General features: G+C 43.2%; 1 protein-coding gene across 1 annotated transcript in view; it reads right to left on the bottom strand.

Annotated features, from left to right (window-relative positions):
- ltk (leukocyte receptor tyrosine kinase) overlaps nt 1-26,497 on the bottom strand; it is a 33,476-nt gene that overhangs the window by 5,755 nt on the left and 1,224 nt on the right. The window contains exons 2-22 of the mRNA XM_040199443.2: nt 16,328-16,426; nt 15,382-15,531; nt 14,951-15,179; nt 13,570-13,709; nt 13,280-13,417; nt 12,111-12,260; nt 11,612-11,709; nt 11,362-11,522; nt 10,993-11,087; nt 9,755-9,826; nt 9,368-9,542; nt 8,832-8,982; nt 8,610-8,738; nt 8,136-8,292; nt 6,971-7,156; nt 6,779-6,877; nt 4,978-5,142; nt 4,716-4,820; nt 1,097-1,283; nt 866-956; nt 327-391 (exon numbers count right to left, since the gene is read on the bottom strand). Coding sequence (XP_040055377.2) covers nt 327-391; nt 866-956; nt 1,097-1,283; nt 4,716-4,820; nt 4,978-5,142; nt 6,779-6,877; nt 6,971-7,156; nt 8,136-8,292; nt 8,610-8,738; nt 8,832-8,982; nt 9,368-9,542; nt 9,755-9,826; nt 10,993-11,087; nt 11,362-11,522; nt 11,612-11,709; nt 12,111-12,260; nt 13,280-13,417; nt 13,570-13,709; nt 14,951-15,179; nt 15,382-15,531; nt 16,328-16,426 — 2,842 coding nt within the window. The remainder of the gene's footprint in view (nt 1-326; nt 392-865; nt 957-1,096; nt 1,284-4,715; nt 4,821-4,977; nt 5,143-6,778; nt 6,878-6,970; nt 7,157-8,135; nt 8,293-8,609; nt 8,739-8,831; nt 8,983-9,367; nt 9,543-9,754; nt 9,827-10,992; nt 11,088-11,361; nt 11,523-11,611; nt 11,710-12,110; nt 12,261-13,279; nt 13,418-13,569; nt 13,710-14,950; nt 15,180-15,381; nt 15,532-16,327; nt 16,427-26,497) is intronic.

The raw sequence follows: 26,497 nt of genomic DNA on the forward strand, positions 1-26,497 counted from the left end.
TGGTTTATTTTTGTTAACCATTGTTATTATTGTTTCTCCTCAGGTTTTCCAGCTGCTTTATCCTTTTATTTTGTTTCAACTTTTACCATGTGCTTCAACAACCATTTGTGTGACTTCATGTGTACCCCAAAGCGTATCAAATAGGCCGTAACAATCTGTCTGCTACATCAACAGGAGTGTTCTTTAATTCTGATGAGTGACGTTTCACATCTGGCTCAAGGTATTTATCTCTAGTCCCGGAAAGCCAGTTGATGCCTCACGCGCACAGATGTTCTGTAAGAAGGGTGTGTTGAGTGAAGGGATGTGCCGACTGCGGCATGGTGCACCTCATAATCAGGGCCTCCATCAGGAAATCCATTTCATCCTGTTCGGAGCAGATTTCTGGAAGAGTCTGTGGAGAGAATCAGAGAAGCAGTTCTGTGTGTCTGCTAGTTTCAAGAGGCAAGATGTCATTAGACCTAATCAGTAGACAATTGAATAGGCAAAAGTATGTTTTACTCAAGCGTTTATTGATCTGAGGCTATTGACTGTCCTTATTTTTCTTCATCCACTCAGGTCATCCCCTCATTGTGTGCAGACACGCTCACATTGCACCCGTTCATTCCCTTTTGGCACCATATTGATGTTTTACAGAACAACATCTTATGTAGTGGGTAAAGCAAATAGCCTGAGAGACGCCTGGCAAAAACCTCATCTTCCCTCCATGCGTGTGCGACCTTTAGAACCAACATGGAAGGAGGCACTGCGGGATGTTGTTGAGTGACTTACAGCAGCTACACGTAACCAACACAACTCCTGCTGAGATGCTATCATATGACGCACGGGTGCAATTTGTCATCATACACCTCACAAAGTGCAAGCTGACCTTTATGGCCACCTGCAGCGGGCTGTTATCGCCGCTCATGCCCAGAACCTGTCCTTCGTAGACTTCACCGAATGCACCATGGCCAAGAGCCCTGACCAAAAAAAAAAAAGGAAAGGGAGAAAGAATTGAAGGGAAACAATCCGTAAAGGTAATGTGGTAAAGGGGATTGGCATGGACAGCCATCAGACGCGTGAACGGACATTTTGACCTTGTTGTCCAGGCGTGCGTTACCTGAGGAGCGTTATGTTCTTGCGTGGCACTTCCTTCAGTTCGTTGAGGCAGGCGGCCTTCCCTGCAAAGCAGTAGTTGGGGTTGTAGTCCGTCATGATGGTGGAGGAGCGGAGCTTGCTCAGCTTGTACTCTGGACTCCACAGATAACCATTCACTGCATCAAGGTTGTTCTTCCTGCGGTACCACACTGAAGACGGAGACAAAACAACGCCAACTTCTTTTAATTCAAAGCCTAAGAACCTTTTTTTTTTTATTACCACACTAACTGGACCCCATTCTTGCATTTAAGTTGTGAAAGCAACTCCCGTACCATCGGCTAACGGTAGAAGCAGTAACACAAGGAGGGGTCGAGCCACATCTCGGTACTGATAACCGTCTACACAACAACCTCCTTATGGCCGGTGGGAAGAAAAGCGTGTTTGCATAGAAGACAAATCCTATGTCACACATCCACATTTTGGTATTTCTGACTTAACTTTCTTACCCTTTATTTGTAGGGTGGGTCTCTAAAGTGTCCCATGTAAAACACTTCAGATAACTGTTTTAAAGAGCAGAGCAAACGTGATGGGTAACACTGTAAATGAGCGGGAAATTGGTATAAATAACGTCACAATAGAATCATGTAAACCTGCATCCATCAGTATTTGGAACCTGTCTATGGAGAGTTCTCGTTCCAGTCTGACGCTTTAAGGTCTTTTTCACTATACATTACATTACAGGTCATTTAGCAGACGCTTTTATGCAAAGCAACTTACATTACACTTCAAACCCATGGCTTTTTTTACATTTTGCCTTGGGGAGCAATTAGGGGTTAGGTGTCTTGCTCAGGGACACTTTGACTTGAGACATGGGGCAGCCAGGACTCGAACCACCAACCTTGCGGTTCCCAGCGCACCCTCTCTACCCCCCTGCGCCACGACGACCTCTTCTCACCGACCTTACCGTACAAACTGACTTCCAATTAGTTAATCATTTAAGTTGTTTAGCAGCTTGACATATTCATATTGATGTTGAAGTGATAAATAGCATCAATACCTCAATTTGACTTACGATGTCATTAAAATGTCAGTCGAGCAAGATAATGGCTATGAAAGGATTTTTCAAACGCAAAAATGCCTCAAAAAATACAATCCATTGGTGAAGAACAGGTTTGGATAACAGCAGCCCTTCAACGAGTCTGGACCACTCGTAAATCGGTTTAATACCGCGGAAGTTTGACTCCTGAGTCACTTGTGCAAACCACTTTAGAACCAATCTGTTGGTACTAGTGGTTCTTGGATGAGGCCAATCTTTTGCAGGATGCATGTGGGATGTCCTCTCCTTGGTTACTGCCCCTAGACTGTCTGTGCCAGTGAGTTTGGACTCACCCGCCATGGAGGCAGCCCACATCCCCGATGCAGGTTGGTAGTCTGCCAGGGAGGGGGGGGCGTTGCGTGCAGGTAAGAGGTGCCGAAGAGCCATCGCCCGGTGCAGATGCTAGGGACTCAGGGGTTTTGGGATGAGGGTTGGGTTGAGGCGGAGGACGAGGAGGAGGAGGAGGGTATGGAGGAGGGTATGGAGGAGGAGGAGGAGGAGATGGGGCGCCCAGGGAACAGACTACCTCCCTGCATGGGGGGAGAGCTCAGTTGGAGAGACACTGTTAACCTGGAGCCCGTGTGTAGGTGTGCTTTTTGTCAACGGAAAGCAACACGCATGTACAAATGTTATGTTTTCTTTTAGTATTTGATTTATTCACGCGCAGATTCACACAATCACACTTGGTGCAGTTAGTGAGGAAGCACACCTCCATTTTTCATTAAAAACGCGGGCTTAGTCAGCCCTTTGTCTGCTTCTTATAGGAGTCATACAAGTCGCCCAACCTCCGATTAGCATAACAACCATCTTATCCGTAACCCATCTGCGTATCTATACCGTGCCAAGCTCAAACTCTTTGTATATTTGTTTCACATACGGTTCAAGCATTTTCCTTTATTGTCTTTTGTGCTGAATCACCATTTATCCGTTTGCCCGGCTAATCTTAACCCCATTTCCACTTTAATACTTATTCTCAACATACTTTACTTTACATACTTTTACCCCCCGATCTCTTTCAAGAGGCTTCTCTGGAATTGATGTAGATGTTCCTCTAAGGAATACAATATTACAACAGGTCTCGTTTTTCACTGCACTAAAGTTGTCAAGATACTTTGAATTAGAGTGAGCTGGAAAACATTACAGTGATCTGGTCTCAATGCGAGAAGCAAATCAACATTTAGCTCCTTCAAATATGCTTTTTATTCTTCACTTTCCTCAAAAGAAGTTTATTGTATTAATGTGGTCAAAACCCCAAATTGCTCTCGCCATGGAGCCTGGTTGTTTTGGCTCACGAGCCCGGAGAGCAGAAAATGCGGTTTATGTCTTACAGGAAGTCGGTGCTGTGCAGATTTCTCCAGAGTCCCACACACAAAGTTTAAATTCCACAAGACCAAGAGAGAAAGAAAGTCTGAGAGTGAGAGTCCTCCACTGTCTGAGCTTTACTTATTCACCTCTTTCAGAGGTTAATGAACGGCTTTTAGTGGAGGATTAGTGGGTGGATCAAACGTCAAGATTTATTATCTGCATCCGATAGTTAGGTAAAAAAGATGGCAAGAAAGTTTGACTAGCTTTGAAACCCATCACTATCCCAATTTGTTGCAGATTGCCTGCTTATTTTATTCTTAAAACAGCATTTTCTTTTAAGTGTCTGCAGTTAAAAAAGCTGGATATACTTAACAAGTCAACATTAGACATTAGTCTCTCCTTCTCTTTCCTAGAAGGAAAGGCCACTGAGCAGTTAAAAAGAAAATTATAAAACTGGTTCAATGTTGTTGTCCCTAATTATTCCTTTTTAAGCAGTTTATTTGTGCAAGAATCACCAACAAAGCATTTCACTGATCACAGCGCTTATTTGAAAGGTTGTTCTCTGTGTCAGAGCTCCAATCATTTTCCTCTTGTATCACAGAGAATCAATGCCCAAAGGTGAACAGTCATGCTCCTAAATAGACTAAAATATATATATATATGTATTTTATCCCGGTTGTCTTTTTTGTTAGGCATCTTTTATGCTTCATTAATCATGATTGCTTCTTTAGGATCGGGGAGAAGGGAGGGGAGGGGGGGTTCATAACACTTGACATTTTATCAAACGCATCATTAGACATCTCCAGCTGGGAAACTTCCTTGTTTAATGTCAAACCTTTCTGCTTGTCCTCTTAATAGCCAATAATGTATTTCTATCTGCCTTCCATGAAAGCGATCGTGGTGCGGCCAATAAATACATAATCTCCTCTCAATTCTCATTGGCCGTATAATCCAATCACTGTGTGCACGCAACAGAAAGCAAAAAGGTGAGTCACCTGGAATAAGGCTTGTAATAATAAGTGTCCATAAGTGTAATTCAGAGCTCTGTCCTTCCCACAGCCCCTTTAATCATTCAGCAGACAGCCGGAGCTGTGCATCTAACACAGCACTTCGGGAAAAAAAGCGTATTCCCGTTTGGGCAACATCTGCGAGCATCTGTATTCTGCGGCGGCGGCGGCAGCTCACAGCCGGTGGAAGGTGGTGGGTTCGGACCGCACACACAACTGGGAAAGTCTCTTACTCAGAATGACGGCGGTGCCGATCAGCGCCACGCCGCTCGCAACGGTGGAGACCACGACTGCCAGGATGAAAGAGGTGGACATCTTGCCCTGCAGGCCATCGGGATCTGCTCGCGGAGGAGGGAGGAGAAAAGAAGAAGAATTCAAAAGCCGCTTTGGTTTGGATTTTGACGGATTTGTTATTTGAAGGTAAAAAGAGCCGTGAACACATTGCGGCTTTCATACAGGAACAAAAACGAGTGTTTGCTGGAGGCCATCACGTACCCAGGGCGCTGACGCACGTGACGTTGTCGCTGGCCAGGACTTTGTTGTCGTCTTCGCAGAGGCAGAGGATGAGCTGGGTATTCTTTTCTCGTTTGCAGCTGCGTGTTTCACAGTGGCTGCAGTTCAGATGCACCTTGATCTCACAATCGCCATGACTCTCCATGGCTACAGGGAACAATGGACACACGGATTTAAAAATAAAATAGATGCAGATCCATGTGCCTTACAAAACATTTCACATTTTTGGGGGATTTTAGATGACGGAGCCACACAAAACAGTGAGAACCTTTCCAGGGACGTGAAAATTCCCAACCAGTCACTTGATGACTTAAATATAGTCCGTCTGTGTGCAATCTAAATGTCACATGACCTAATGGATCACCATTAAATCCATTATTGTAAAATGCAAAGAATGCGTCACCACAACAGACCTGCCAACAGAGGAACAGCACGGACGGCAGCTAAAGGGCGACATTAATCAGAGAGGAGAGACCAAAGACAACCCTGAAGGAGCTGCAAAGCATGCGCCCATTGTGCAACTTTAAGTCGTACACTCCGCAGAGCTGATCTTCAGGCCAGAGAAAAAACAGTGCTTAAATAGAAGAAATAAGAGAATTCCTTCCTGCATGACCTTTGTTCTCTTTTTTGCCTCTTAATGTCCCCCTTTGCTCTCCATGATGTTCTTCTAATGGCAGGTCTGTTGTACATATTATTTCACTTTAGTAATACTGGATGTAGTGGAGATCTGTAAGATCATATGACACTCAGATTGCACACAGGTGGACTTTACTTAAATAATCAAGTGACTTTTGAAGGTAATTGGTTCAGCTGAAACATCTTAGATATGAGCCTGTACGTAAGATACATATATATTGTTTAGATCTCGCTTTGAATCCACTCCACGTTTAAACACTGCTGAGGCAGCCGTTGTGTTTGAAAGCTTCGACCGGCAGCACAAGCAGCAGCAGCAACAACAACAACAACAACAACAACGACGACAACGACGTCTTTCACATGAGACCGGAGGGTCGTCTGTTGGCGCCAAAAGCAACAAGCTACACGAGGCTGTGAATTAACCAACTGCCTTCCGCTGAATAATGAGAATCAGATGGTACTTTCACAAACAAAACACAGTTTAGACGCACGCACACACACACACACACACACACAGACACACACACACCCAGGAGCTCACAGGATCAGTCCGTCTGTAGCATGTTTAATGTTGTCTGTTCCTTCAGTGGGTCCGACCAGTGGAGCTGTGATATTACTCCAAATATGTCCTTCAGTTTTCATATTAATTATGACAAAACCTCAAGACGCCTGGTGATAATCAACTGGACCGCATTTCACCGTCTACGTATGTAATAGAACAGAATTTTTTATTTTCACTTGAATGCCTGGATTCATGTCCATGAATTTGTCAAATTTCTCGATTTATTTATTTATTTTCTCAAGTTTGATGTTAATTTACTACTTTACCTTCCTATATTGTATTTGGTCAAATCACATCGTCTTAATCTGTTGACGGCGTTTCATGTCTTTGATCTGTATTCTATTACTCGTCTCATGGTCTTCATCAGCTCTGTACTGCACTTAAAAAAAAATGATTTTCCACAAACTACAACTGAACTCTGCTCTAGTTTACAAAAAAGAAATTCTCTATTCAATAATGGCCATTTTTTTGCTTTCAACTGCATCTCACAGTCTTCATCAGCAGACTCCCTATTTCTTCACCAATTATTATGGAATTTATAAGCAACACCGTCTGGATAAAATGATGGTTTGATGCCAGTCTCACCTGCCAGAGGCTGAAGGAAAATCTCTCCCATCGGATGAATGAATGAGATTCCGTTCTGACCGTCGGATGTGATCTCGTCCTTCAGTGCGGCGTCACCTCCTGCGAGGAAATGTGGATCATCAGTATCACAGCCTAATGTCAAAACCCCACAATGCTCAGAATGCGATGTCGTTAGAGGGTGACAGACGTTACCTCTGTAACCTCCTCCACCGCCTCCAGCCGTGCAGGCCCCACCTCCACCCCCAAATCCCCCAAAGGTCGACCAGCTGAGCTTGGACAGGGCGAGGGAACACGAGGACCCCCCCTCGGCCCCCTCCGCCAGAGACTTCCCCGCTTTCAGGTGGGAACTTTGACTGTCTTTCCAGCCTCCACCTCCACCTTCGAGGACGCAAACATCCAACAAGCACAACATTACACAGCCTTTTATCACGTGTTTTATATGTTAAATATATTATGTAAGGGGGGGGGGGGGGTGTTTGACATCAGCAGGACACTAAAAAACCTTTTCATACAGTTGAAATCAGGACATATTAAATAGTAGGTATTTGATTTTTTAAAAACAGCACACACACACACACACACACACACACAAATGCACAACCACATCCACACACTACTAAGAGCTGCATATTTCTCCCGACACTTAAATCTTTATCTAAACGAACGCACAAAGGTTTCAATAAGATGAGCCGGTGGACGGTGTGTGTTGAGACAGAGAGGATTTACTGAGAACATTCCGGCAGACGTTCCCAAGAGCAAAGAGAGACCTCTGCACCATATAGGTCTCTGCTCCAACCTGTCAACAGGCTAAAAATACGACCCGGATAGATCCCATTATCCGCAGGCCAAACCCATCCCGCTGTGCGAGAATGTGTGCGAGCATGCGGTCCAGTGTGTGTACGGAGCAAACGAATCCTCTCGTGGCCTTCAACCAACACGTCTCCGTGAGCTGGTTTGTAACACTACCGCTGTCAGAAATGAATCTTCATTTGAGACTCTCAGGTCAGTGTTCTCCGAAGAAAAGTTAATCATCACCTTTGTTCCACTAGTCTCTTCAGAGACGTGAAATGCTTTGATGCCTCGGCCTTCGAGGAAAAGGCCACCAAAGCTTGTTCACGTTACTCCAAATTACTCACAGGCTTCCCTGTCAAAACATTTCATTGGAACTGGTTTTGGTGTTGAAAGCTCCCTCAGTGGACTATCCACTGTAAACCCGGGACCTCTTATTCTTAAAATAAATTATATTGAGCCTCATTGTATCAAGGCGGCCGGAGGAATCTCAAACTCCAATTTCACACACAACGCAAAGTGTCTACAAACCGCTCAGCGATCAGTAGGACTGCTTGTAATAAAGTACCTGCAGCCCCGGTCTGGCCATTGGTGCTGGGAGCCATGGTGCTGTTTTCATACTGTTCCAGTTCTAACTTCTCCAGACTGGACTCTGGGTCCTCCAGGTAGGCGTTTCCTCCTCCACCAGCCGCAACCAGCAAGGGAACCAGGTCATCTCCCTCCATCTGACGAGACACCACCACCATAAATCTCACACACGGGAGGCCCTTTGAACTCCGTACGTGATCGATGATGCAAATGGAAACAGTTGCAGCTAAACACTAACCTGCCAATTAAAAGGGGAGTTTTGTAGGTATAAAGTTGCAGCAGGGAAGCAAATCCCACATGATCCGGAAAAAGTTATTACAGATGGGAGATCATCATTGTTTTTCATTTTAAAACAGCTCTGAGTGGATTATTGAGAGACACTGGTATCAAAGGTATCAAACGAACCCACAGAAAGGACACACAATACTGACACAGCCCAAGTGTCTCGCCTCACCTTAAAGATGTAGGTGGCTCCGCCTCCTCCGCCTCCTCCTCCGGCCCACTCCACACCGCTCTCCCCCCTCAGTTTGTCTTCAATCACTGACGACTCTCCCAGGCAGATCCTCTGCGTGTGGGGGTTTCTCTGCGTCACGATGGAAAGCCAGATTTGAAAAAAAAAAGTCATGATTCCAGCAGGCAAATCCACATCCCAGAGGTGCAGCTTCCCCCTACTGACCCCGGGGCACGCGTCCTCTCCCTGGTGGCCCACCAAGATGTACAGAATATCTCCTTTCTCCAGAGGAAATGTGCCAGATATGAAGACCCCGTGGTTGCGCTTGTTGTGGTTTTTGGCTCCTTTCCCTCCTGCGGCCCCGTAAGCGGAGATCCTGAGGGATAACATCGCGCCACAAGGGGTTCAAATACAGCGACTGGAAGAACTAGACGCTAAATGAACGGACACGCGTCGGTTACAGCGCGCAGTCACCTGTTGTTTTATCAAGATTACATGCACAGACAGCATTTAAGTGTGTTGCACAGCCTTGCTTGTCTCCTCAGTAACTAAGCTCCTAGAAATGACCTTTGAAAGTTTTAATGTTAACCGATAAGGGAAACCTGGGCTGCTCCTGGTTAAAAGGAGTTGCTGTCGGCTTTGGGCTTTTAATGGGATTGGTTGACAGTAAGAAACATAAATATTATCTTGAGATACTGTAACTAACCCTCAACATTAAAGTTCAGGTAGAAGAGCCATAAGTCATCCCCTCTATCACTTACAGGTATCGGTTTGTAGCAGGGACCCTCCACATTTGGACTCCTTTCAAGGGATCTTCCTTCCCCACAGTAACGCTGACATTTTGGTTCCTGTAGGTGCTGTCACACTGGGCCTGGGTCGGGCCGAGGGGACCACTGGCACCACATGAGTTGAACAACCACGTCATCAAAGAAACCTCTGGAAAAATGGAGAAGAAACGCTGTCATGAGCTGCTGGAAGGTGGATCTGGAGGTTTGTTGAGTGTGTCGGTTTAAATCAAGGATTCGTTTGGAAAGAAATAACAAAAACACCAGAAAATTGGAAAGAAACATTAGAAACATTAAATTAAGATAGTCAACATTGAAGACACACTGGTATGTGAGCCCTGAATAATACGAAGGTGTCAGTACCTGAGGCAGAAGGCTCTGGGAGGGCACTCAAGAAATCCCCCGAGTGACCCAAGGGCAGGAGCGAGTTCAGATCTGAGATGAGGCCGGATGACAATGAAGAGAAAGGTGGGGGGAATGAGAGACACTGCGTTAGTCAAACATGTGCATGTCATTGAAGCATTACTCACATTCTGACAGGAAGTAGCCTTGATCAAAGGATATGAGAACAATTCAAATATGGGTATTTTGGACGAACATGAACCCAATTCCTGAGATTAATTTCTGACCAGGAAACATCATGAAATCATTTCTGCATCACTCGTCCTCTGCCACTATCGAGCATCCAGATGGGCGATTCAGTCCGTTTCCTAGCAGATAGCGATATTCGAAATGTGTCCAACCCAAGACCAGTTATCCACTGTCCACTGCACTGTCCTTTGCCAATGCGATGTTTCTGATTCGTCTTCTTGGTCTTTTTTCAACACCATAAAAGCAAACAAGTCTCCCCAGCGCCACGAGATCCCAGAAAGCACTCAAAGATGACATTTGGAGAAATATTGTGCTAAGTTATGGCTTACTGAAGCTTCTCTGCGATCCTAAATTGATGACAGCTAGGAAAGCTTCCAATCTTATCCAGCTGGAGCGGAGCAACATCCAGAATATTCTACCGTAGACTGTCCCTCCCCGCAGATTTTAAACCACCCTTCCCTTAAATCAAACACACAAAACGGACTTATCCACTGCACGAAAGTCAGATTTCACGTCTGTGTTTCCACTTTAGTTCATGTTGAGTAATAAAATACACACTTGAACACAGCCGTCCGAGTTGTTTAAACATCCTTTCACGTGCATTGTGAGAATAAACAAACTCCAAAAAGTATTGTGGCATTTTTCTTGCTGTATTGCAGTTTGCAACAAGGTATTACATATTGACTGCCCTTACGTCACAAACAATCAAGCACCAAACGTGTCTGAACAGAGACTTAAAGTCAAATGAGTGAGCGAGGGTGGCTGCACGCCGAACGTCACTAAGTCTTGACAACAGTCTCAACAGTTGTAGGAGGTTTTTTATATTTAAATCTCTATATATATATATTTATTTATTTAAAACAAGAGGAGATGCATCATACAAATGACGCAGCAACAACAATTTGACAAGATCATCAAGGAAATAAAAAAATTTAATGAAACACAATTAAATGCACCATGTAATCTTGAAGCCTGTAACATTTTGGAATGTCGTGTTAGCAACAACTCACCCGTCTCGAAGCAGGCAGCACCAATTGCAATATCATCGAGGGCAACATCAGCATTAGAGCCTTTTTCCCACACAGCTGTCACCTTGACGTGGAACCTGGACCAGAGCACATACCATCTGTGCATTTAGAGTTTTAACGCTCAATGTGAAAGGCAGAGGGAACTGCATCCTAATACGTGTACAGTTTGTAGTGAATAGTGAATGATTAGTCAAATCTTGAAAACTGTTTTAAATTCTTTAGATAAAAGCTGCAATTTTCCTCTTTTTCAGAGCCTGATATGAATAAAGGTCGGTTTCGATTCTATGATAGAGGTAACCGTTATGAATACGATAATAAAATATGCCTGGACCCTTTCCTGCCTTTACACACCCATGCTGAAGGCCAGTCAGCTGCAGGGCAACATCTTCCCAGTCGTCCTTCCACTGATCATTTCTCTCCCAGACCAGTGGAGCCGCTCCAGTCCCCTTCTCCTCTATAGCCACCAGCAAAGTGCCATTAAAGTTCCCACGAAGGTACAGAGAGAAACGCAACTGTACGGAAAAACAGACACACTTTCACAAAGGGGCAACAGTCATTTTGCCAGCGCAGTCTCACAGGCAGATGTGTGTAAGTAACCGACCTGACATGCAGCAGTGGAGATGATGGGATGAAAAGACGAGCTCTGAATGGACGCCTCTCGCAGATTACTCTCTCTTACCTGCAGAAACAGGAAGTGCCCTGTGGGGGGGAGGGGGGGGGGGGGGGGGGGCGCACAATAAATGTGACACATCAGAACACGACCCAGCTCTGGAAATAAACGTATCTAAATATTCGGCATGAGAGATCGAGTCAGTTTTAGATAATTAAATATCAAAACCCTTTTATGCTGCGTTTGCTGCAGCTGGATCAATTCGTGAAGCGGTTGAACCTCATAGTAAGCTAGTTAGGAATTCCTGTGATTATCTCGGTGGACAACACTCAACAACAAATACATAAATAAATAAATATTCTACATTTTGACATGCCTGTTTGAGAATAAGGTTTCTGTAATGAGCATCGTGAGATTTGTAGTGAGATAACGTTGCATTTCTCTATAACCTAGAAATTCATCAGAATGGGACAACACACAGACACACAACCTGGTGTTCTCTGTAGAGTGACACCCTGCATGTCTTCTCTCTCCTGAAATTCGTGTCCAGCTACTCTTCTCCAGGCCGAGTGCTGGCTGGAAGCAGACCAACCGCATTCATCCTCCTCAAATGAACAGTGAGATCCAAATGGAAGAGCACCTGGTGAGGAGGAAGGTTGTTATATTATTTCACATGGAAAAAGATCCCAGCTGCTAAAATAATCCATATTTCCTTTCCTTGTGCCTTCTCCTCTCCCAAAACCCCCCAAAAAAACATTTATTGCAGAGCCTCTTATAGGAAATGTGTTAACTTAATTTAAAGAGTCTCCGATAAAATTGACATCAGATAAATACAAAATGTAACATAAAGAAAGAAAAATGGCATTTCCCCAAATAATCTATTGCTTTAGTCACATTGTACATCAGATATATCAGACAATTAAAGAGTTAAGGGGCCTGTTCCTTTACAATACATGTCATTTAGCTGACGCTTTTTATCCAGAGCAACTTACACCCGTTGTTTTTACATTTTGGCCGGGGAGCAGTTGGGGTTGAGTGTCTTGCTCAGGGACACAAACGGGCTTCGAACTGTCAACCCTGCGGTCCCCGGCGGACCCTCTCTACTCCACGCGCCACCGTCGCCAGGCGACGACACAAATTAACATCATTCTTTTCATCTTTTCATTCTGCCATTTATAAAATGTCACTGTGGTCTTTTGACAGTATTTCCTAAACACATTTTACTGCTGGGCCTTTGAAAAAATGACTGTGACCAACCATCATCTCTACCACAGCTTAAGGACTGCAAAAAGACCCAACTGGCATTGATTTCATTTATTGACGATGCTGATTCTCGCTGTGGTGAAAAGTTTCTTTCTGCTGAATTATGGATGTGAGACAAACACAAAACTTCCAAATGGGGGAAAATTACAGGTATTAATCAACCTCCTGAACCTTTTCTACAGCATAGTTTTGTAATCTTGGATTTCATAACACCCATAAATCCATAACAGGCGTTTGATATTAACACGTTATGAATGAGGTTTAGGACATTCTTATGACATGATGTGTGATAACAAAGAGCAAAGCATATCTCGTTTCTAGCAATACAACAAAAGAATTCCCAGCTAAAAAACACAGGCCCTTGGCATAGAATAATCTGGTTTCACAAAATCTCACCACAGATGAAGCCCTCGTCCTCCCCTAAAGGACAGTCGGTGTGAAAGTTGCACACTTGGCTCTGGTCGATGCAGACTCCGGAATTCTCACAGTGGAAAGATTCCCCACAAGCCGCCTCCAGTCCGAGGAACTGGTGATCTGCAACCCAGCAACCACACAACGAGATAAGACGATCCTTTCTCAGTCGGCCTTTTTGATTTCATGTTGAGTGTCAGATTGGATTGGACTTCCCAACACATCTGCCATTTGACTGCTGTGCTGATAGATGAACATTCACGCGATGAACTCACCCGATTCACAGTCTATGAACTCCAGAGAGTCCAGGGCCAAGGTGCCTTCACCTGTCCTCAAACAGGAAGTGTAGCGCAGGATCACCTGGAAGGGCTCGTCCACTTGACCAATCACATTCTGCAGAACCTCCCAGTCAGCCCTACGTCAACCAATCATGCAGACATTTATTGTGAGGTCAAGTGAAGGAATTTACAACTTCCTACTTTTATCATTTTGTCATCATCTTTTACGTTTTATACTCTTTGGAAACCTTTAAAGATTCTGCATTAAAAATAAATCCTTGCGGTCAGAAATATGAAAAGCAACATACATCCCAGAAATATATAAATGTATTTATGTTCCATGTTCACAATAAATGTTATTAGTTAGTAAATTAGTTATAAATTAGACCTGCATCGTTTGACATTTCGGACTCTTTAATTCACGCTATTTTCTGACAGTAAGGAAGAAAATGTTTTTTTTCCTGCCATGACAGCAACCGACGCAACTACAGCAACTCTCATAGAGTACAGTCCCGCTAAAGACTTTCTCTTCACTGAGCTTTACTTCACACAGTACAAATCGATCTCTCCGTGTCCATCTCTAATAATAGACCCATGGTTTCACAGCGTGATCCAAATTGTACATTTAGTTGAGTGGGCAATGTTTCATTGTTGGGAACATAAATTAGAACAAATATAATGCTCATAAACTTTGGTCCATGTCCAACCGGGGGAATTATCCCTTTGTTTTGCACGAAGAAGAGCAGTTATTGAAACAATCAGTTCAGATCGAGTACACACAGTAAACACAGTTGTATGTAATGAAGAGTGGGCTGAATAAATGAAACCACAGTGTGTGTTCCTAATACTGGGATTGCTCAGTCCCTCGTTGAACAGACACTAACAAAGCCAACGCAAAGCCCTGCTCATCCATTTCTCTTCTGTCCAAACCAATTACATATAAATTAATTTCCAGAGTCTGTATCCAGACACATGAATCCTTTTAGCTTCTCTAAAGAGGGCTGCACTGCAGCATTCGATCAATAGGAAATACCTGCCCCCATTTCACAAACAATACGCAGAGGGGACCGCAACAACAGTTGTTCTACGTGACAGGAACATTTTCTTTATTTAACTTTATCTCTCAGTAAAAGAAATAGGTTCCTGTGTCCTTGCTCCGTCAGAAGGCCTGTGTCACCCTTTCACTGCAGCGGATCTAAGCTCCCTTGTGTTCATTTTATAACTTAACTTCATCAACTTGACAAGCACTTCAATCAGTGAAGATGCAGGGGTTTTTTTTCTATTTTTGACACTAATTAAATGGCCGTGCCGTGCTGCATAATAAGTACACATCTATTCTGCACAAATGGTATTGAAGAGGCTCGGGGAGCTTGTTGACCTGCGGTTATCCGGTGTCCTGCGGTGGAGATCCACAGAGTGAACCGCTGAGCCCGAGTCAACTGGCTTGATCAGGAGCGAGAGGTTCCCCACCGCCGGGCTGGATTCGTACACGGCCACCTGCAGGATGCAGCGGCCGTCGCTTCCTGGCAGGACCGGGCTGGTTAAGTGGTGCTCGCATCTCCCGGGGGCCTCGGCAGAAGCCCAGGAGCTCAGCAGGAGGAAGTGCCCTAAGAGTAGTAGTAACAAATACATTAAACAAATCTCGCAAGAGACATTTCGATGCACCAAGCACGAAACAAAAAGGGAGACGTATAGATTCAAAAGAGCTCTGAGTCGGTCCAAAGATCCAAAAATATGAAAAAGTCCTGTTCAGTATGACGAGGCATCCATTTATTGTTGTTCATTATTTTACCCCTTGTGCACTCTTACCGTCGGAGCTCCCCACTGAGTGATCAGTCACTGGCATCGTCGCCGTCTGAGTGCTTTCTGGTTGCCGTGGCGACCCCACTGACCAGTCACTTTGGTCGCCGTGATTTGATAAAGTCCAGTGGCATACTGTCTCAAAATCGCACGAGGTAACTGGAAAACAGAACGATAAGAGAGTAGCTTGTAGCTTAGTGTTTGTTTGGGTAAATGTTCAAAGATAAACACTAAAAAGCAATCGGAGTGCAATGGCAGTGATTTATGGTTCAAATCGATTTTGTTTGTAAGTGTAAAAAAGGAGGGCGTTTGTCATCTACAGCTGCTGTTTATTTACTTAATATGTATATAAATATTTATACGTACTAAATCTTGACTTTTGCAGGAGTTTAAACATTTCCCTCCTTTAAGATGAGTAAAAACAGCAGAGTGAGAAAAAATTTTTGCCACCTGGATCATGACCTCCACCCCGAACTAATCCCATCCAGGGCTCATGGGCAAAAAGTCCTCGAAGTCTTTTAAAGATCTGCTCAAAAGTCAAACAGATAGACCCTTTGTACATTTTTTGTGCATCTGTGTGTGTGTGTGTGTGTGTGTGTGTCGGGTTGAGGGGGGCATTCAAGACATCATGTGACGGTTCAAGAGAAAACTTCAAAAGTCTTCAAATCTATTTGGGGGTAAAGGCCACAGTATTCATTTTTAACTTGTCATTTAACTGGAAACCACTTTAATGTATTTCTTTCACAAATTAACTGAACTTCCAATTTCTTTAAATCACAAAAGAACATGTTTTCCTGTTGTTGTCATCATGCTGCTTGTGAGCTGCTTTCTAAACGTCACCTCAACATCATAACGAGCACGATTAAAGACTACTTACATTACATTAATACAGGTTTTTAGTGCAAGCAATGACGTCTTTCTGTTTGTGTGTCACACATCGGGGCATGACTCTTACTTTGGATGTCATCTTCTGAGTCCAGATGATGGAGGAACCTCTGATCTGAGTAGTTCTCCTCAAGAAATCTGTCCAAAAGAGCATTGCAGGTACCGGCAACTGGAGACGGACAGACGGACACGTTTTACAGAACTTGTTTTGATTATAAAGGCAGGTCTTATGTACAGTACTGCAAACTGCTAAACAATACATTTCGTTCATTACAATCAGTTGGAAAACTGTTGAGGAAACAAATAGAGCTCCACAGGAACGTTGTTCCAATGTGTTAAAATATCTGAGGAATACGTCCCTGTTCAAAACGGGGAAGTTATGAACGCAGCCTGCAGTGGATTGATCTGTAAGCGCTGCTATGGACTGGCGTTCTGCCCGGGCTGCATTGAAATGGACTCCAGAAGATTAAAAAAATAGTAAACTCACAGTGAAAAACAATACAAATTGCGATGGAGAAAACACACAGACTGAGAGCAGCGTGATTAAACACAGGTGGAAGAACTCGGTGTGGGTCCAACAGTCAATAAAGTGGAAAAAAACACACAACGGGAAGTAAAGCCAGACATGAAACCACGAGGCGTATGGCAAAGTATCCGTGGAAAACTATTTATTTAAATCTTTTGAAAAATGCACTTAGTCACCGTGTCTAAAAACACAAAACAGACACCGTTGGTTGTGAGCCTCAGCCCGGTGCATGCTGGGAAGGACTCCCGGTAACTCCTGGACGTGACGAGTTTATCCAGAAATAGTGCCACCGTGGACTGATCCACTCACAACAAACTACCCACAGACACGGTCTTGTTCTGGGGGACGGCTGAGAGGGAGGGAGGGCGCTTCACACGTGACATGCCATTGAACATACTAGCTGGCATGACCGGTAGACAGTGAGGGAGATGATCGTGTCCACGTGGGTCATTTGCAATTTAACCCCTGAAGTGGCCTCTGAACAGTGACGTTACTGTTCTCTGGAGGCTGAAAGGGAAGGTCACGTGGGTCAAGCGGGACAAATTGAGACACTGAGAGGACAGTTTATAAAAAGCAGTTATTGATGACAATGACGAAGGGTGAGGGGGATTGTGTATTTAAATGGCAGAGTAGATATTCATCTGTAATTATGGAATAAAAGCAGCTATGGATAGATTTCTGAATACAGAAACCGGAAAATTGTCACACTTTTTAAAGAGGAGGATTCAGCCAAATAACAAGCGTTGACATTCTATAATTGACATGAAATAGCAAACAGTTATTTTGGAGTTCCCGACAACATGAACGTATAATTATTGCCTCTAGTTCATTCCCTTTTCACCATATCAAGTGTAGATTTGTCTCATGTCCAGGCAGCAGGGCAGCTAGTTACTCTGACGATAGTCTTGGACGCCGGCGACTGTTTTCAAATTTAAACAGTGTGTAATCTGTGATGTCTGGCGCGTGGTCTTCAAATGAATCCCAAATACCTTCATAGGACAGAGGCCGTATCGGGGTCAGATCAAAGATCAAAGATTGAGTTCGCTGCTACTCGCAGTTTATTTCATTAGTTTGGTTTGTGGCCGACTGAAAGGCCAACCAGTGGCCACGGATCGCTTCTAGCTTTTACGACGTAAATGTGAAGATGCAACCAACTCAATAATAAGCTTGTATGTTGTCTTCTGTTACGGCTGACATATTTACAGGCACAGATACTTTTTTGTCAGGCATGTTTTCTCGTTTATTTGGAAGGGAGGTTTTTAACAATCAGAAGCGGAGCTTAAGTAACGAACCCCTCGATCTGAAACATCTTTTGACTTTTAACTTTGCCGCATCACGTGTGAGGACAGATGAAGTAGGTGTGCATTTGTGAGCTCATTCGAGAGTTTCTAAGAACTTTACATAAGACGTGAGCAAAACAGGCCAAAACAAAGAAAACTCTCGCACGGCATCGAGGAGACGAAGCTTGGGCCGTCTCGCAGTCCTCGAGGGTTCAGGACCCTCTTGCAGACATTTTACACTTTCCAAAAGTCCTTTATCAGGGAGAATTACCTGCATTTCAAAGCGTTTTGATGTTCAGGACGACCAATGTGTTCAACCCGGCATTTTAAATGTACACATACTTTACAGGAATTAAGACATAAACACACAGGAAAGCAGAGGAACGCAAGCATAGTTTCTATTATGGACCTGGTTTATGCATCAAACTCTTCATTGACAAAAACAACTACATAGATTTGATAATCACTCCACATGTTGTATGGCAGGAACCTCGTATGGTCTTAAAATCAGGGAGTTTGGTGTCATCAGAGTAGATTCCTATTTGAAGCCTCACACACTGAACCATTGAGCGGCTGATGTCCGTGAAGCCCCCGAGGGTTCAGGGCTTTGGACTATGAGGGGCGGCGGGCCTTTATGTTGTGTCCGTCACTACAATAAATCCTGAGCAGAAGTCTGCAAACATTGTCAATGAAAGCTCACGGGGGGGGTTTCTAAGCTTCAAACTAAATCCAACGAGGGCAGCTGCCTATCTTCACACGCAAGTCAGACCGACTTTTTAAGAGGAGACATTTTTAGCTTGAAGGTCTTGAAAGTCTCCACAAACTTCCAAATGTTGATATTTCTCTCCTTTATTCTTTGTCGCTTCTGTTAGTATTTAGGTCTGTAGCTAAAGTTTTTTTTTATTATCCAACAATCTGTCAAATAAATTCTCAATAATTTCATTGATTTTGTTTTAAAAAATTAAAAAAAAAAAAAAATCTATTTAAACTCTATATAAAAATAAATGCTCTCGGGGATCATTTCCAACAGTCAAAAACTGTCATTCTTGTATGAGATGGAAAATTGTAATTATCTTGATTGGAGAGGCTGTAATCTTGAGATATTTGCTTAAAAATGATTAGTTAAGTGCTTATTCATCTTTTGTCTATTGACTAATTAATTAACTGATGGATCATTTCCAAACATTTCCCCCGTGTCCTGTGTTTAAATCGGACACTTGAAGTTACTATAGATACCATGTTTTATTTATGACCTATTTTAGGACATTAAACAAATAGGTTTCTTTTGTTACTTGATCTCTTTTAATCTACCATTGTCATGAAATAACTTCTGCTGTGATGTTGTGCTATAGACCCAAAGAGGTCAAAGCATAACAGCGACATCTCTGTCATCTCTTCTTAAATACCATTGGATGTGAAAGTCAGCCGGATAACAATGCTGATATGACAACCAAATAGGGTTCAAATGTTTTTCTGCAGCCAAAACTGGCTCCACTTACAGTAGTTATTCAATTTTCTTTTCAAAAAGGGTTAACAAATAATTCAGCAGGAATAAAAAGAATTCCAGGAACATTTCTTTCACATTTGCTTCTTGCACGCTTGATTGTATGTCCCTGCACATGCTCTTTGGAATAATGATATCGTCTAAATCAAATTTCCTCTCTGGGATCAATTATGTTCAATATGATCTAATTGAATAATTAAACTGTATATCCATACGGCGAGCTATTTGTTTTTAATACGTCCGTTCTCATTGGATTATAGGACAAAAATAAGAGAAAACAAGACAAAATTCACTCAAATTGAAAAAGCTCAAAAGTATGACTGCTTGTCTCACAAACTGAACTAGTTTTGAAACAGGTCAAAATGATGAAGAAAGTCATAGCATTTGAAAAATAATCTAGTCAGTTCAAGTCTGTTTTATTTATTTAGAGATAATAACTCTATCCACTAGATAATGTTTAGAAATTCATAAATTATTCTGATAATTTCAGACAAAACTGCTGCCCGATTCGTGGGGAATATGAACAATGAATTAGTTAATAAAGCGCTACGTTTATCCGTGGAGGTTGTTGGAGGGGACGATGGGCTTACAAACAACAGAACATCATTTTTTCGTGTGCTTTACTCTGTAAGAACTCAATCTTGGGGTTGTGACCCCATGTGGGTTACGTAAACAGATGGGGTCAGAAAATATATAAAGGTATTTATTATTTAATGTGTAAGTCAACATTAGGCTTGACTGAAACATTGCTTTCCTAACTTTGTTATTAATACGTACCGTAGATATAAAAATAATGGATTGTTACTCCTCGAAAAAGTGGTACCCGATACGCAACCTATCTGTATGACCGAATATTGATCTCAATTCAATCTGGTGGAGGATTGAAATTCATTCCCAATGCGAACAGTTTGTTTATGATAGATTACCAGTAAGAAACGATTAACAATGTGGAGCTTATAAAAACATAATTTAATTCATTCGAGGGTTTCTTTTTTCAATGGAAACATGTACCCACTTAAAACTTAAACAATACCTCCAACCTTTGCTTCAAACTTTGTTTTTCTTATGTATTACATCTCTCAACCGCCCGTCTCAAACTGCAAACACACATATGGGCTCTCGTCTGCACTTAAGAGGCCCGTCCAAAGGAAGCAAACACACATATTTGGTAACGTGGAGCCTCTGAAGCAACAGCTGGAAGGCGTCTAGTGAAGATTGAAGCAAACAGAACTCTTTAGCGTCATGTGCGGTTATTTAATGATCTGGCTATTTATTGAAACTTTGTCCGCGCCCCGTGTCCTACTACTAAAACCCGTCTGTGGTACGTACAATGTTATCTTAACTTGCTCACTCTGTGCAGTTCCGCGAAGCCCATAACGTTATAAAATAAAAAAAATAAAGATAACAATTAGATCAGATTCTCCAAATGGGGTTTTTCATGTTGCATTGAAGTTAACTCTAGAAACCACTAAGCCCAGCATGCAAAGACCAGAGCACAGAGGCCCTAAATGAATCAGTAAAAAGGAAAATGTTAAAAGCTACTTTCACCAGAGAAAACTGGTAACAATTGGTGGTTCTACCACGTCCTTGTCCTTCACATAAGGAGAAATTGTTTAGATTTACTCAATACTCAAAAGTTATAGTGCTGCATTCAAAACATTGGTCGCGAAGTAGCAGTGACAACATTAGTTTAGAGCAAGTAAAAATACTCATTATATTCCTAAATACATATTATAATTAATCATATTTTGAAAGTCTGTTAAAATGTCTCAAAGTGTGCGACAGCTCTAACCCTTTTTGAACAAAGTGGACTCGATCTAGTTCACCTCCTAAATATGGAAAAAGGTTACAGAGTAACGACTGGACCAGCTGAAGAAACACAGTGGGAAAGAAAAATCGAAGGAAAAGAAAAATATGTCTTCTTGTTGACATTTCCAAACACCGTTCGCAAGCTGCCTTCTATAACTTCAAATAGATCTTCAGATATGAATCATCTTCGCATGGTCTTTAGTGAGAGGTTCTGTTATCAGGCCCAGCCGATGAGCAGACTGAAAGTCCTCGTGCCAAAGAAAGCTGAAGACACTTCTGCCTGTGCACCGAGGCCTTCAGCTCTGCATCAAGGCAAACTGATCGTCGTTTCCTTCTCAAGAAGGAGCTCCGTAATATCAAAATATGCACATTTTTTACTGAGAACCGTGTCGGTCAGCATCCAGACACACTTCTGAAGAGCCATTCATGTGCAACGAGTCAGGCTTTCGGTATTTCCAAAATAATTAAGTGCCATAACTCAATTTATAGTTTAATTGGGTGCAGCCTGGCTTCAATTAGTTGATATATGGTGCCGGTATTCATTTGTTTCTCAGAGGGTTTTTTATCAGCAAAGATACCCAGACACACCATGTGTGTTTTCTCAGAGAAACCGTTAAGAATATGAAGATTAAATGCAGCATTCACAGAAGCCAATGAGCATTTAATTCGAGGTGACTTGGGAAAAGGTAGTTCACATGGAAACAGAACACGTGACTTTAATGAGACTAAAAGCTTGATGTTCGTGGTGAAAAAGCTTTCATTCCATTAACGTTACGTGTTTTTCATGGTACCGTTCCGTATGCAGCAACAGCAGTGTCTTTTCAAATCTCAAACTGTGGAGAGTCAAAGCTTTACTGCTTCAACTAGAGTTGAAAAATAACAAATTCAAACTTTGATCAAGCGTGTCAAGGACCGGCTAACATTATTTTCCAGAGAGAGCAGAGAACGTAACCTAGTGTTTGTACCGGGGTACAACGATGGGAAGTTCCCTCAAATCTCTGCGGCAAACAGCAAAACCAAAACAGTACATTTGAGATCATCTTCTCGCAGCAGCCACATGATGACTGTAAAACCTGGTTGTTTCATTTTACAAGCGCGTAAAACGTTTTCCTCTTGGGAACCTATGAACCAAGGAAAGGCATTGAATGATGTCCAACTGGAGCATTAATGGAAGTAGCAGCATCCAGTAAAGCGATAGACAAACTAGAACCAAACCTCAAGGGACAAGTTAAACATTTTGGAAAAATAGACTCAATCACTTTCTTGCCAAGAATTAAATAAGATTAATAGCACTCCCACGTCTGTATGATATATATCGAGCTACATCCCGAAGCGTGCTAACTAAGTTCAGCACAGAGACTGGAAACAGCTTGTGTGGATCTCATACCAGTTAGAGATGTCCGCCTTCTTCCTAATGGAACTACGGGGCAGTATTTCCCTGTTTGGTTACTGCATGAGCCTGCCCATCACATGCCCTGTAGATTACCCTCATTCTGTAGTGACGTTTCTACGACCGACGTCGCCAAAACTACAAGTTTGGGGGAAAAATCGGCACTTTTGGATGTTGGGGTGAACTGTCTCTTTAAATCCCACCAGGCGACATGGTGAGCATCAAATGACATTCAGATCAAGTTAAAGCGATCAGCCGCTGAACCTGTGGAGCAGCTGAAATAAAAGGTCATACGATGAACATATTTGTAACGTTATATGTTCTTCAAGGTGTTTTTTAAAAACGGCAATTTAATTTGAGTACTTCATTGACAAAAAAAGTCCACACAAGGATAAAAATGGCTCGCCCAAAGCTTCTATAGCGTACTAACCCATCTAACAGTGTCTGTACTGTGATATCTGTCTGGTTTACATCTCAAGAAGGAAACCAAAACGACTGGAGCCATCCTTCTCATCCCCGAGCTCAGTCTCCCTCCCGCTGGTGTCTTTCCTTCACACACATCCTGCACCACCGTCCAATAAAAGTGTGCAAACGCTTCGCTTACAATCAGTCTTCTGGTTCATTGAGGCGTTCACTACTCTGGCCAGATCTTTATCCTTCTCTGTCTATCTCTGCTGGTTTTGATGAAAAGATTAAGGGAAGAAGAATGATTTCACTGGCTTTGCCTCTGTCTCCCGTCGTCTTTGAACCAGGCTGAATTTGTGCTCAACAGATTGGATCCAGCACCACCAATCTCCCTGTGAAAATGTTGAAAATGTTATGTAATACTAGTGTTATTTGTTTCCAATTAAAAGTAGTCTTAAATCACCATTCATGCCTTTTTTTGGATGCCTTTTAAGCTGCAGCGCACACAATGTGTCGTAACTACAGAGGTTTTTACGAGTGTTGACGTGCCTGAGAAGGCCCGCATTTCGTGGCACGCAAATCCCTCGCCCTCCCTGAACCGTGGCCTTTCTGGCTTTTTGGTTTGATTAAAGGCATTTCTGTTCCAGTGAGTCAGTATGGCCAATGTAAGGATGGACCCACGTGACCAGTGCAGGCCGCACAGCTAGTCGCTGCTTGTCCTGCTCAGTGAAATGAGAATGGTCTCTTCTACTTTGTAAGGTTTACTTATTTTCTCATGTTTATTGTGCCTTTCTTAGTTTCAGCACATCAGCACCCTAATGTCTGCACCGGTGGTTTTAAAGCTCCCCCTGATCTGCCGGATCAGCAGTCTCTCTCTCTCTCTCTCTCTCTGCGTTGCAGCACTCCTCAATTTACAACTGAAGAACTGCCCTCGTAACGTGAGAGACGCACATCTAATGGCTCATCTGTGACGTCCGAGTGACAGACATGAGACTTCCGTCCAGCAACTTCGGGATAAGAAGGAAACACTCTCTGAGTGAGTTACGGACTGCCGCTGGCTCAGGAGTAGAAAACAATCAACACAAAAGATTGCGTGCAGCTAAAAAGCCTGCCAGAGGAAAGCTCAGAAGGCACACAGCAAAAAAAATTGCACCTGTGGAAAGGCACACCCCTCTCCTTAAGGGTCAAACTTTGACGTTTTGTGTGGAAAAAAAAGTAAGTAAACGTAAAAGCACATAAACCTTTATGCGGATACGTTTACCTAAATTAAACAAACAGGATTAATGTGACTTCATGACGTTAAGCAGCAGGTAATGTTGGAGGTGAACTCTAAACGCGTGCACTGGGTCACTCCAGTGATATGCAGACTGGGACTGCCTGCACTGGTGAGATTCAAACTCCGCTGATGCAGCTCAGATTTTTCTTTTTAGCATTCCTCTAAGGGGACTAATGGTTAGTTTGCTTTAACGCTGGACGCACACACACACACACAGTCACATTCCTGCTGAACGCCGTTTGAGGGTTACTGATGTTCAAACAATAATCAAATTCAGTGAGACATTTATTTCTGAAGTGCAAATGTTTCTTTCAGTCAAAAACTGAGAGCCTTGCTGGTTTCAGTATGAATTAGTAGATGAGTCTGTGTTCCAGTAAGCAAATCTCTTCAATAACACTAGAAGCTGACTCAGTCAAAAAGCATAAACGGAAAACAAAGAGTGAAAAATTCGTCTGGAAGGTAGAAAAGTGAAAGTAAACACGGACGAGACAGAATTACAAGGTGGGATTGAACTAAAGCAATATTTCCCATCCTTGTTTTGGGGAAATTTGCAGAAACTTCTTCTGCGTTGATTAAAAGAAATAAAATTGAATTCAGTTTGCAGCTCAAGGCCTCCCGCCTGTTTACGGCAAGCTCCAAGTATAATAAAAAACAACTGGGCAGCAGTTCGCCATGACGTGGTAGAGATCGGTGCACGGAACAAAAGCCCTCTACTCAAACTAATCTACTGCAAATTTTGCAACAACGGTTTTTAAGAGAGAGAAAGTTTTGAGAATTAAAGCCAGAGGCTGTTTTGCACCGGAAAACGCATCTGTCAATAGTTACATTAATTAGTGGAATATTGCCATTAGCCATAAAAGCAGCAGAGAAGGAATATTGCAGCTACTGAAGGGTGAAAATGTTTCACATGTCAATTCGTTCAGTTTGAAAAGAGCACTTGTCCTAATAATAACTACGGGCGGAGTTGCAATTTAGCTTTGCCACTTCTGTACGATTTGGAAAATTGTCCCCTGGCATTTGGCAAAGCTGTAAGAGGGGGGGGGGGGGGGGGATGGGAACAGTGAACACAGTCTTAAACGGCATTAATGCGCCCAGTGTTTCTAGTGTACATCAGGCTGCACAATATGCTGCACAAGTCCACAGTTTATAATCGGGGGTCTTAATTATTGATCACTTATTATTTTGAGCATTATCTTGCGGTCCTATTTTTCCATCACAGAACAAACAAAAGTAAGTACGAAAGCAGAAACGCTATATTTTCAGCAGGCAGCCAAACGGAGGAGAAGCACTGAACAAGGAGAGTGAAAATCCATTTCTCAAGCTAACAATGGGTCTCACATGGAACCAATTGTTCCTGCTGTATAACACACCTGATGCCCTGCGGCGGGTTAGCAACACCACACACACTGTGCAGCATTAGCTTCACGGCTAACAATCCCAGCTGGCCACCACGGTTATTCTCGCTTATGTCAACACGGGGAAACCCAAATGCAAACCTGCCCCTTGCAAAGATAACATATCGAGAAGGGACCCACAAGATGTGTGTGATGTGTCTCAGCCCTGAAACACGGCAGGGGGGGGGGGGAAGCCTCCAGTAGCTCCTTGTGGTATTATAGAAAAGGAGACCGGACATTCACAGTGATCCACTGTGGATCGCCCATGCTACTTAGAGGACCGGGGTTACGCAAGTGACCTGCTGGTTTCTGCTGAGATTTACCGCAGCGAGAGGCACTTAGCTGGTGCAGCCTGTGGCAGCTGACGCCAAGGAGAGGAGAAGCCAAGAGACACACTCCTCCCCCCGGCTCCTGCAAAATGAAAGGTACCGTTGCTGAAGATATTTGAAATAAGGATAGGAATTCAGTGCAACTTTTTTGTTGGGGGGGAAGATGAAGCCTCGGGCGATGGTAAATCACGGTTGCAATTTATAAGCAGGTGATCCAAAACAGGCGCCGGCATGTAAGAGGTGAAGCTATATGGCCCTCCGTGGGAACATTGGAAGCAAGATGATGTCCCAGTGATAAGAATGAGCGGGCTCAGGTGCAAGTGAGCT

This window comes from Gasterosteus aculeatus, chromosome 15 (assembly GCF_964276395.1).
Source record: "Gasterosteus aculeatus chromosome 15, fGasAcu3.hap1.1, whole genome shotgun sequence".
Lineage (NCBI taxonomy): Eukaryota > Metazoa > Chordata > Actinopteri > Perciformes > Gasterosteidae > Gasterosteus > Gasterosteus aculeatus.